The 12,145-nt window shown below is 31.3% G+C and overlaps 3 protein-coding genes and 1 pseudogene across 5 annotated transcripts; 3 read left to right on the top strand and 1 right to left on the bottom strand.

Moving 5' to 3' along the window:
• The first annotated feature begins 1,227 nt into the window (after positions 1–1,227).
• LOC108341531 (protein LEAD-SENSITIVE 1) lies at positions 1,228–2,414 on the top strand. The gene is made up of 2 exons (XM_017579204.2): positions 1,228–1,497; positions 1,604–2,414. The coding sequence occupies exons 1-2, from the start codon at positions 1,404–1,406 to the stop codon at positions 2,311–2,313; spliced, it is 804 nt and encodes a 267-aa protein (XP_017434693.1). The 5' UTR covers positions 1,228–1,403; the 3' UTR covers positions 2,314–2,414.
• Positions 2,415–4,242: 1,828 nt separating this feature from the next.
• LOC108342404 (protein LEAD-SENSITIVE 1-like) lies at positions 4,243–5,680 on the top strand (annotated as a pseudogene).
• A 735-nt stretch (positions 5,681–6,415) lies between these two features.
• Positions 6,416–7,509, bottom strand: LOC108341129 (uncharacterized). The gene is made up of 2 exons (XM_017578777.2): positions 7,369–7,509; positions 6,416–6,681 (listed from the first exon to the last, which is right to left on the bottom strand). The coding sequence occupies exons 1-2, from the start codon at positions 7,507–7,509 to the stop codon at positions 6,613–6,615; spliced, it is 210 nt and encodes a 69-aa protein (XP_017434266.1). The 3' UTR covers positions 6,416–6,612.
• A 20-nt stretch (positions 7,510–7,529) lies between these two features.
• LOC108341128 (uncharacterized) lies at positions 7,530–11,637 on the top strand. Of its 3 annotated transcripts, none has more exons than XM_017578775.2 (8): positions 7,530–7,867; positions 8,316–8,707; positions 8,967–9,072; positions 9,601–9,656; positions 10,185–10,346; positions 10,522–10,605; positions 11,076–11,189; positions 11,283–11,637. In XM_017578775.2, exons 2-8 carry the CDS (start codon positions 8,351–8,353, stop codon positions 11,403–11,405), a joined length of 1,002 nt encoding a protein of 333 aa, XP_017434264.1. In that variant the 5' UTR covers positions 7,530–7,867; positions 8,316–8,350; the 3' UTR covers positions 11,406–11,637. The 3 variants fall into 3 exon arrangements, with proteins under 3 accessions (XP_017434264.1, XP_017434262.1, XP_017434265.1); XM_017578773.2 differs by having other exon boundaries at positions 7,530–7,890; XM_017578776.2 differs by having other exon boundaries at positions 7,530–7,916.
• Positions 11,638–12,145: the final 508 nt, after the last annotated feature.

Raw genomic sequence — 12,145 nt, 5'->3', positions numbered from 1 at the left:
ACTTCACCTTATCCATGTCCCAATCAACTTTATTGTTCATCAATGTTATTTTATATGATTGTCCATTTTCTTTTTTCTTTTCTTAATTTTCACATTATAGAGAACAAAGGGTGGTCGACGGTATGTGGTGGTGATTGTAGTGGACATGTGATAGTAGAAACGTACTGGTCCTTAGATGCTGTTTCTTAGTATAGTGATAATGATGTAGGAGATTGTTGTGAGGATATTGTGTTTAATTTAAGTATTTTATAATCAAGCTGAATAATCCAATTACTATACTATAATCAAATTATATCCATCAGAGAGAACAATTCAAGCGGTAAATATTCAATCAATTTTAAAATTCATGTTTACACAGAAAGAAATTAGCAAATTGTTAAATAATAATAATAATAATAATAATAATAATAATAATAATAATTACATTTAATTTACCACATTTATTCTCAAAAGTAAAATGATAATCATCTAATTTTATCTATTAAAACATTTTTTTAATCTATCATACATCATACATCAACTTTAACAAACATTTATTTTAAATCCACTTAAATCACATTATTTTCTATTTAAAATCCAAACAATATCACAATAATTTTTTTATTTCCTCAAATTTATTTACTCACTCTCTCTCAAATCATAATCCAAATCTAAACACACATTAAAGGGATGTTTAATTAAGAACATATTTTTTATTGTTAGTATTACTATATATATTTTGAAGTTTTACTAGATAGCTGTTTAGAAAATAATTTTTAAAATGAACTTAGCGTTGTGTTAGGTTATAAGAAGTAAAAATCAATTACAGTGTGACTGGTTTGCTGGGAGGAATAAAGTATGTTTTAGTAATATTTATGCCATAAAAGATAGTAATTTTATGCCATAATCATCATAAGTATTTTAGTATATATAAATAACGACATATTAAACAATTATATTTTTAATATAATGTAATACTTCATATCCATCAAACTTATCATGCTTTTGTCTAATTTCACACATATAGCTTCTTATTTATTTATTTAGCTTATTTTAATATTGTATCCTTTCGTTAACTATAAAAAGCTCTTATATACTCATCATTGACGTTAAATATTAATAAAAAATGGAAAGGAGGCGGTGAATGTCAAATTGAAGAAAGTGAAACGAAGCTGTTGAAGCAGAGCACAGAGTTCCATATATATATATGTTCATTTCATTCGTTTCTTATTCTACCCAGTTCCTCATTCTTCAACTTTAGAAAACACAAAAAAGGATCTGAATCTGATAATCTAGCTAAGAGAAATCAGTAATAAGTGGTCAAATATTAGTGACGAAACTCGTCACTGATATTTGCATCACAAAATTTTGTCTGTAGTTTTGATTTTTGAATCTTTGACATATTCAGTAATCAATAAGAGAAAATGGGAGTGTTTTCCAATAAAATCGACAGAGAACACTTGAAACCCGGCGATCACATTTACTCTTGGAGGCAGGCATACATCATTGCTCATCACGGTCTTCTCTTTTCTCTTACTCTTCAATCATTTGATCTTACACTTTTACGTTTCTGCATGTAAAAACCGTTCATGTTTTCTTAAATGTTAAGTTGGTAAGATTGCAGGAATATATGTTGGTATGGGAATGGTGATCCACTTCACAAGAGGAGCAACACAAGAAACTGGAACAGGAACAGGAACAGTCTTGAAGCGAGTTCATCGTGGTACTCGTGAGACAGGATGCCCTAGATGTGGTTACAAAATAAAGACCGAGGGAGTCACTAGAACCTGCTTGGAGTGTTTTCTTCGTGGTGGATATCTATACTTGTTTGAGTATGGTGTCTCATCTGCATATTTTCTAGCCAAAGCTAGAGGGGGAACTTGCACCACTGCATCTTCTGATCCAAATGAGGCTGTTCTTCGCCGTGCTTTGTTTCTTCTAAAGGCTGGTTTTGGTGGCTACCATTTGTTCAAGAATAACTGTGAAGACTTTGCAATGTACTGCAAAACAGGCTTGCTTGTAGTCACAAACATCAGCGTAGGGCAAAGTGGACAAGCAACATCTCTATTAGCTGCTGCTGGTGCCTTGGTTTCTTCATCACTTGTGTTTATGACCACTAGCTTGTGTGGTCTTGCTTTGGTTGGATGTGGCATGTATTGTGTTAGCAGATATGTTTCTGATATTGGAGTACGCTGTGATGTATCAAAAGTTTCGGTAGAGAGGATTCATGAGGTGGCCAAAGAAGATTGGATGCAAGAAATTGTTGCATGGTCTGGAGAAGTTATTACATGGTCTAGATTATGTGGTCTAAATCAATATTTACATAATATGTAATCACAGGGAAAACTGATAGTATATCACATATAGATTGGTTAAGATCACATGATGTTGGACAATGCAATGACAACTCTGTTGCCTATGACTTTTAAGTTTGATTTTTGTTCTAAAATATTTTTCAGACACATTCTCTTAGGTGGGTTTAACGTTGAATCTTTACAATAAATTTCTTCCAAAAACCCATTAAAATATCATAACTACCCTAAATGAGTTGGTAAAAAAAAATTAATATAATTTTTTTTACAATATTTTAACACAACATACATATATTATTTTATTATTGTTTATTATTTATTTGTTATTGTGCTGAAGTATTAACATATTGTAAAAAAATATGTATATCATTCTCCTATGAGTTGTTTTTACCTCATTACAACGTTTATATGATGAAACTTGAATTGCTTGAAAAGAGTTTAATATGCAAAGTTAATCTTCTAACATCCGGAGGAGGCAGAAAATGAGGCCAACGTAGAGAAAAGTAATGAACAATGACGAAAATTCTCTTCCAGCAAAGAATTTCAATCATTAACATGTTACTAAAGTCAATGTTTATGTTTATAATGAAAGCAATCGAAAGTTGTTAATATACATAGATCTATGAGATAAATGAATAAAGACGAAACCATAACATGGAGAGTATAATAATAAATGTTTCAATTTAACTAATACAATAAGAAACAAATTGTCATTGCAAAAAGTATATATTACTTATTTTAAATACTAAAAATTGGATTAGAGTGTATGGAGATATTTGAACTTATAATAATAAATAGGAAATATAAAGTTTAAACAGAAAGTAACATAAAAGTATTAATACCCAGATTTTTTGTTTATAACCCTTGTTATTAATTCTAGCTTCTTAAAATCAAAATGTAATATTTCAATTGTTTGCTAAGCTGGAAGTTAGACAAACACAAGTTGATTAAAATGATTATTTTTTTCTCAGTCTCAAAATGATGCAAACAGGACTAAAATATTGATATTTAATAAATTTAGTGAATAAAATAATATATTTAGAAACTGAATTGACATGTATTTATTATTTTAAAAAAATTACCAGTAAGTAAGTATTTGGCTCGAGTTGGCATGAGGTAAATAGTAAACTTACTATTTTGCTAATATGAGTGTAGTAAATATTGATATCATTTTAAGTTTTGATTTTAACTTCTATAGCTTTTCTATTTCCTTTTTATTTAAAATTGAAAATAATTATTTTGATATCTAATATTATATATCATTACTTAATTATTTGTACGACCAAAGGTCAAATAACTATATATATTGTTTGTAATAGAAGGTGAACATGTGATATATACCTCTAATTTTTTTAAAAAAAAAATTCTAAAGCAAATGATATTCATCCTTTTCAAAATAAATTTTATGAATAAAAATATTGATTTAAAACTTTAGAAGAATAAGAACACATGTTTTGTAGACATTAAAATGAAAATTTATTTATTTTAAATGATACTAATTTCAAATATTTAAAAATATAAAATCAAACTCATAAATTTTTAGTCTAATTGTTTTCTTTTTTTTACTAGGTCCGATTCTATATATAAATTAAAGAAAAATAACTTAATCGATTAATATTAATAAAATAAATAAATCATTACATATTTACAAATAGTATGGTAAATTTAAATATAAAAATATTTATAATAACATTTATCATAATTTAAAAAAAAATCAAATAATAATATATTATCAGTAGTTTAATGAGTGCATTCACGGTAACAATAGAAAATGAGAGAATCTCAAGGGCAAAAAAATCTGTACTTACAGCTAATGAAAACAGCGACAAATAATTAATATTCATGGATATTTATTTTTTTCAGATAACAATATTTTAATGTTGGTTTATATTTGCTGTTACTCGGCTTTAAAAATATATGCAGATATTTTAAATATATGTACAAAATATTTTCCCACCGAGAAAAATATAGAATGCGAAACAGCATTGAACATTAATAACTATAGAGCGTAGGTAAGTGTGAAATTAAAGTGGAAGGTGCAGAAGCCAAGGAGTCGGTTGGAATTCAAGAACCTGATTCTTATTCGTATTTATTATCACTTCATTCCTTTCTTTTTCCATTCTTCACCTCTACAAAGAACACACATAATTCTGATAATCTAGCAGTTTTTGGCATGCTTTGTTAACCAGTAATCTGAGGGAAATGGGAGTGCTTTCCAATAAGATTGACAGGGATCAATTGAAACCAGGAGATCACATTTACTCATGGAGGCAGGCTTACATCTATGCCCATCATGGTCATCTCTTTTCTCCTTTGTTTATTCTCTCTAATATCTAATACTTTTAGGTTTATATACAAATGTATTCATATTCAGGTGTTTATCTTGATGAATTTATGTTGTCACTGAATTTGTAAGATTTCAGGAATATATGTTGGAGAGGGAATGGTGATCCACTTCACAAGAGGATCAGGCCAAGAAACTGGAACAGGGACAATCTTGGACCGTCTTTTTACAAGTTCATCACCCCTTCATAATACTTGTGATATTTTATGTCCAAAATGTGGTGACCAAAAGAGAAGTGATGGTGTCATTTGTTCCTGCTTAGATTGTTTTCTCTCTGGGTATGATCTATACTTATTTGAATATGGTGTGTCACCTGCACTTTTTTTAGCCGAAGCTAGAGGAGGCACTTGTACCATTGCATCTTCTGATCCAACTGAAGATGTTGTTCACCGTGCTTTGTTTCTTCTTGAGAATGGATTTGGTGGCTACAATGTGTTCAAGAATAACTGTGAAGACTTTGCAATTTACTGCAAAACAGGTTTGCTTGTTGTCACAAACATCGGTGTAGGGCGGAGTGGACAAGCAGCATCTTGCTTGGCTGGTGCTAGTGCTGTAGTTTTTTCACCAGAGATTCATGACCTCTGGCTTTGGTGGCCTTGCATTGGTAGGATGTGGAATGTATTGTGTTAGCAGATATGTTTCTGATATTGGAGTACGCAGTGATGCAGTTAAAGTTCCAGTGGAGAGTATAACTGAATTATTATGCAAGGAAGATTGACTATAATCTATATAGAGGTTTATACAAAACTGTGGTGTGTTATGGGTAGTTTGATTATGTTATGAAAATTACTAAGTTAAATATTTACAGGTTAAAAAGCAGGAGTTAACTTGTCCATTCTGGAATTATTTGTTTATTGGATGCCAGGAAAAATTAGAAAATGATATACACTGTTTCTCTTTCCCTTGTTACAACAAATTTTTTGAAAAAAGTTATCTCACAATTTTTTGATCCCAAAACATTTCGACATAAATTCAAACTTGTTCTCTTACAAGTCTTAGTCGCGTGGTATGGATTAGTATGAAGTATTTGCATTTGACCATCCAAGAATCTGACTGCTGAAGTATTTGTTGTCTTTTGGTACAAGAAGTCATCTAAGGAAAAACAATTATTAACTTCTATGGTTTGCTATTAAAATTATTGAAATCACCTTGCTCGTGTCACTTGTTCATATGAGGAGAGGAATGGGTAGAAAATGAGGTCAGTTGATATTATTTCGTAGCAAAGGAGTGCTCTTGCTTCGTCAGGATAGATAAACTAATAAACAATATTTGTATTTGCCTCTTCTAATTGGATAAACAAACAAATGGAAATGAAAACTTCTAACAAATCTCCATTATTAATGTGTTAGGTAGACATTTTTTATAATGAATAATACATTATAGATGAAGTAAACATAAACTTACAAGCAAGATTTAATGGTTAACATGATCTCCTTGTGTTTTATTTATTTAAGAAACTCGATCCAGATTTAAACCAATCAATTAAAAGCTGCGAAGCAGCATAAATAAACCAAATATAATCTCTATTGGTTCGATTACCTGCCCTAAAAATCAAAAGTAATCTTTCAAATTCTACTTTAGAAGAAATTAGAAAACGATGAAACTGATGCGTTGAAGCAACAGAACAAATTCCAAGATATGTCACCTAATCCATGATAAGGATTAATGATGAACTAAACCGTAAACCAGATTTGAGATAGTTGAGCACAGCACTTCCATCCTAGACTACAGGAAGGAGACATCGAATGAAAAAGAAATGAGATATAAAGAGACAGCAATATAAAAGCAAACCTTTATACTTAACTTTGCTATAACTAACTGGAACATAAAATTGTACAAACTTTTTAGTCTCACATGTTTCACATACAAACTTACATTTAGATACAAATACAAAAGGGAAATCCACAAATTACTGCATGGCGTACTAAGAATACCTCTATGGACAAAGACATCCAACCAGATCAAACATAAACTCGTCTAAAAAGGCCAAAATTCTGGTCCACCGGGCTTCTTTACAAACAATTGATTGTATTCAGGCCTTGATGTCTGCAATTGAAGCAAACAGTTATTGTTAGAAATTATAACTCTCCCAAAAACTCAGAATATGTGATCAATGGAGAAGGGGTAGAGAGGAATGGAATTCAGATGGAGAAAAAGTGTCATGCCGCTGATCATTTAGGAATGCATTCAGCTAACTAGCCTAGTTAAAAGCACTTGTTCAATAAACTCTCATCACATGAGGACTTATATATCTTAAATTTGACCATAAAACTTGTTGGAATAAGCTTAAAAGAGAAATTTCGCTAATAAACTTGTTAAAACAAGCTAAACAAAACTTTACAAGATCAGATAAATTCCACAAATCTCTTCCACATATGTCCATCTATTCAGAGAAACCTCCATACGAAGGAAAATAACCTTTTTATTTCATGAATCAATGAGGCAACACCAATATGGTAAATATTTAGTCATATAATTCATTCACGAGAATTATAATTTAATTAAGTACAAAAAAAAATCAATAACAGGGTCCGCATAGTTCACAATACATTGATCACTAATCCTGCATAGATATTGAATTTGAAGCAAAATTGAGATCCAAAGGTCACAATTTGAGCCTAGTTTTAATTACAGGGTAAAAACCATGAAACCATAGACAATTTAACCACATAGAAAACAACGAAAATTTGAGGAAATTGGGTAGTGGGAAAACAAAGAGAAGAAGGTACTCACGATGTCTTTGAAGAGAAGATAAGCAATGAAGAAGAAAAGAAAGAAGAGGATCTCAAACTCCGCGTGTCTCACGAAGGCGAAGACCGCCACAATCGCCCGAGTCAACAACGACTCGTTCCGATTCTCGCCTCGCCTCGCCATCGCTGTTCTCTCTCTCACACTTCCGAAACACAACACACTCTTGTCAAAGAAAAGAACCATAAAAATGGAAACGTTTCTCTTCAAACGGATCCGGGTCGGGTACCAATACTTCCTGGATCGGCCCAATAATCCTATTTCTCCTTCGGCCCAAAACGACATAGCCATTCGCGTTTTGTTCTTCACCAATTCTTACACCTTTCTGTCTTCACCGCCATTGTCCATCCTTGTGTTTTGTGACGACAATTTACAACCATTTTTTGAAATTGAAATTAGAGTTTCAATTCTCATATATATTTCCACAAATTCAGTTCTTTAGATTGGTTGTGTTGTGATATTAATCTTCTTCTACAAACTCAAGGTGTGTAGGAAACTGGACATTAGGTAAAGTTTTCTGATAATATTGTAAGGTGACGAAATCTGTTCATTTACTTTTCATCTCGTGTTTAAATATGTAATGGATTCCATATTGATTATGAATTGCATATGAATTTTGCATTTTCAATTTATATTGTCATTAATTATATTCTATTTATGTGTATATAAGATGAGTTGATGTGCATAAGATAACTGCTTCCACTAATATTGCATTTGACTCTTTTTGAGATGATATATCAAGTTTCTGCAATTAATTGTTGGAACGGAAAGGGGTTTGAGATTCTCAATCTTCAACACATTTTTATCTCAACGAAATCTTAGACATCCCTCAATATATATGCCTAGATAAAGGGCATCGTTTTCCTTATTTTTATTCATTAGAATTAATCTTCAATGAATGTTCTCTACTGAACATATTTAAATGAATGCAGGACTTGGTTTAATTTGAATTGTATTAGAAAGACAAATGGCCTTGTTGAGAAGATATATTGCTGCTAGTGCTGTTGCATCGTTTGTCTTCTTGCTGTTCTTGTTGGCTTGCAACCTTAACTTGGCTTCGGCTTCCTCCGGTGGTGTGATGGGAGGGAGTTTCTTCGATTCTGATTCAGATTCAGATTCTTCGTCCTCAGAATTTTACACTAGGGATTCAGAATCATACAGAATGATGCATCATCGTGATAATGTCGAGTCTAATGACACTGAGCATGCAAAGGGAGGTCACGCTGGAGTGCCCTTCTTGTTTCTATTCTTCATGTTGGCTATGTTTTTGTTTGGATTCTATAAAAACAAAAATGGAAATTCAGTTACTGTGCTCAAGCTTCAGGTTGGTAACTTGAGTTGCTCTGATCCCTCTTCAACTACTTCCAATGACTAATAATGAATTTTATGCTGAGAATGTAGAAATGTTTGATGGACTTTAGATTTAGGATAATCCTTGTTTTTATGTCCCTTACTAGCTTGATATTTTTGGTTTGTACTGATGTTGTTATGAAGTTTGAGAGCGCATGCATTATCACAGTCATTGGTGCTTGCGTTTTCCGTTTTGAGTTTATTTATAGTTTTGTTTTGCTGTCTTGTGTAAGGTTGCAATGTCGGGTGGGAAGGGAAGCTCAATACAAAGGGATCTAACTAGGATTGCAGAAACTGCAGATACATCATCTCGGGATGGATTGAAATATCTATTGACAGGTAGTTCCATGAATTGCTTTTTAGATTTTTCTTGCATGATGTAGGTCTTGTGAGATATTATTTATATGGTTTTATTAAACTTATGTGAAAGTAGGTAGTGTTATGTTTTTTTATCAGTTTGTGTGGATGTGATGGTGGGAGGGTACATTTTTCTTGAGTTATCCTCCTTAGCCACGGTTACTTGTCATAGCTGATAAACTTTATAAGACTAATATTTTTGATATAATGCTTCTTGCACGTCCCTAAGAAGCAAATCACCTCAGTGCACAGGTGTTCATAAAATAAGGTAGAAACTACTGTGATTAGGAGTGAAAAACGTGTACATGAATATGATGCCTTTTGTCCTGTTAGTGGACACCTAGGAAGTTTCTTGTCTGTAATTCTGCAAACTATGGTTATAATTACAATCTAGTGTCAAAGTTCTTGAGACTGAGTTTTTATATTTTGTTCTGTTTTGGCTAACATTGAACATTTCATTATCTATACAAGGCTCTGTATTTTATGTTCTTAGTATTTAACATGTGACAGACACAATACATAGTTTGGTTGGACATCTTGGTCACTGTGTAGCAGGATATTCATTTGTAAGTTCACTCCTTCTCCCGTGGCCAAATTTCAATAGTAGTTAGGAGTTTAAAAAAAATTAAACCAAACCGAAGCACAAAAAGTGAATCATTTTTATAAAAGATTGAACCTCACCATTTTTAAAAATAATTCAGTTCAATTCAGAAGAGTCATTTACTGGTTCAGTTCAATTCTTTGTGTTGAATCAAATCATAAACAAATTAGAGGTGCTCAAAAGAATTTAATTGAATCGAACTGGTTCAGAACCAAACCGAACCTTTTTTTCCATGAAAAAAAGGAGCCAAACTTTTTCCATAGAAAAAAAACTCAAGCATTTCTTTAAAACAATTTGGTTTTCTCAAACAGTTATCAACTTCGTCTCGATTCTTTGTACTGGAGCAAACCATCAACACCTAAGTTAATATGTATCTAAGTTTTGTAAAGCTAGATGCTGTTGGGTTTTCAGTTAAAATATATGCATCTAAAGTTTATGTAGCTAGGAAATTGTAATTGTTAAGAGGTGATCTCTAATGAACCATCTTTGGCAGGTGGATCTAAAGCAGAGTAAAGATGATGGGGAGAAATGCTATTATCAGTTATCAAATGAAGAAAGGACGAAATTTGATGAAGAAACATTGGTTAATTTGAACAAAACAGAAAAGAGAAACACAAGAATCCAGAGTGATGAGATTAACAGTGAAAGCTCAGTGGTATGGTTTGATTAGTAAAAACCTAGTCTAAAATATATTTCAATTTCTTGGAATCCAGCATGTGATGCACCTTTGCAAAAAAGTGTTCTCCACTTCAATTTCAGCTCTTTGGAAAATCACAGTTTTGCATCTTAAATCATCAATACAGATATAAACAATTAATATTCTGTTGCAGTTTGATGGAAAAGATATTAAAGAGGAAAGAAAAATATTTGAAGAAGAGAACCTTCTCAACGGGTTTGGCAACGAGTACATAGTGGTATGGTATGATCTCTTTCTGCATGTATATTATGTTTGTGTACTAGCATAAACTTTCATTTTCACTCCTAATTTAAGCATAAAAGGATTTCAAGTGCTTCAGTTCCGCAATATTTTCATCCTTAGTTGCTTAATTTGTATGATCTAACAAACAGGGTGGCACGAGTGGAAGATTTCACTATTCACATTGGATACTAAAGTTCACTTTTATCTTGAAAATATTTTTAGATGTAACTCATTCCTAAGTGTACTTAATAGGCACTAAAACGCGGATAGCAGGAAAATATATCTATAAGATGAAACTCATTCCTAATTATCTCATCGATAGGCGCACATTTATGTTTGGATTGAAAAACCTGAATCCAGAACATGTATATTGAAAAGACCCTTTTCTTGTGAAAGTTGAAAATTCAAAAATGAAAAAAAAAATTGCTTTTGTTTGTTCTTATACTCATGACGTACTTATGCCAGATAACCATCTTGGTAGCTGCTAAAGGAGCACATAAGCTTCCTAACGTCTATGGAGCTGAAGATATGAAGAATGCCCTGCAAAAGCTTAGAACTGTTCTCTCAAGCAATTTATTGGTGAGAGATCACTAATCAAATTAATCCATTTTTATATATTTGAATCAGTGTCATTTGTTCATCAGTACTAACAACAATTTCAATTTTCTTCAGGCTGGGAAGGTGTTGTGGACCCCACAGAATGAGGATGAGACTCTTTCAAAACGACAACTACTTGAAGACTATCCTCAATTAGCAAATTGCATGAAAACCTTTCTTGTTAAGAAACACGAATGAAACAAATGCATAATCAACGTTTTCTGTGCTAAACTATTCCCTTAACTTAACTTCTTTTCAGGTTTTAAAATTAAAAATCTATATAAAATCAGTCCAATGTGTTCTTAGGTTTTAAATGTGAGTTTTTATACATTTAATTGTATACTTGAACCTAAATTGCATTGACAGTGTAAAATATCTGTATATTTGTTATCCAGTTATAAAGAAAGTTCTTGTCTTTTATTATTTAAAAGTCCTGCCATGCATTATCTCTGATTGGTTGACAATGAATTTTCTTTTGCACCGACCAGTAATAGAGATTAAACTTGTAATTCAACTACAAATAGTTAAAGAAATTCAGCCTATATTCAAAATTATATAAATTAATTTAAAGCATATTAATAGTATTTTTTTGCACACAATCATTTAATCTATTAATGCGTATTATATGTATATATAATAAATTTGTTCATTTATATTTTAATTTCTTAATAAATTTATCTAGATATTTTTTAAATAGTTGCAATGTAATACCAAAATCAAATTCTTTTAGTATAATTAATTTTAAACTAAAATTAAATTCGATCAGATTTATTAACTACATGTAATCAACACTTTAACTAAAGTGAGGTAGTTATCAATAAACATAACACCAATGGACAATAAATACAACAAACATAATACCTTTACAAATTATTTTATTTTATTATTCGACGCAATAATTCTTTAAAAATATTTTCAAATTCATTAGCTTTTAACAC

Source organism: Vigna angularis, chromosome 6, assembly GCF_016808095.1.
Source record: "Vigna angularis cultivar LongXiaoDou No.4 chromosome 6, ASM1680809v1, whole genome shotgun sequence".
NCBI lineage: Eukaryota > Viridiplantae > Streptophyta > Magnoliopsida > Fabales > Fabaceae > Vigna > Vigna angularis.
Note: the sequence above shows the minus strand (reverse complement) of the source record. Positions and strands in the feature narration are given on the sequence as shown.

Coding starts and splice junctions, on each gene's coding strand:
- LOC108341531 (XM_017579204.2), top strand. CDS start 1,404: ATGGGAGTGTTTTCCAATAAAATCGACAGAGAACACTTGAAACCCGGC. Junction 1,498..1,603: donor ATACATCATTGCTCATCACG/GTCTTCTCTTTT, acceptor GTAAGATTGCAG/GAATATATGTTGGTATGGGA.
- LOC108341129 (XM_017578777.2), bottom strand. CDS start 7,509: ATGGCGAGGCGAGGCGAGAATCGGAACGAGTCGTTGTTGACTCGGGCG. Junction 6,682..7,368: donor ATCTTCTCTTCAAAGACATC/GTGAGTACCTTC, acceptor CTTCAATTGCAG/ACATCAAGGCCTGAATACAA.
- LOC108341128 (XM_017578775.2), top strand. CDS start 8,351: ATGGCCTTGTTGAGAAGATATATTGCTGCTAGTGCTGTTGCATCGTTT. Junction 9,657..10,184: donor GTGTAGCAGGATATTCATTT/GTAAGTTCACTC, acceptor CATCTTTGGCAG/GTGGATCTAAAGCAGAGTAA. Junction 10,347..10,521: donor TTAACAGTGAAAGCTCAGTG/GTATGGTTTGAT, acceptor ATTCTGTTGCAG/TTTGATGGAAAAGATATTAA.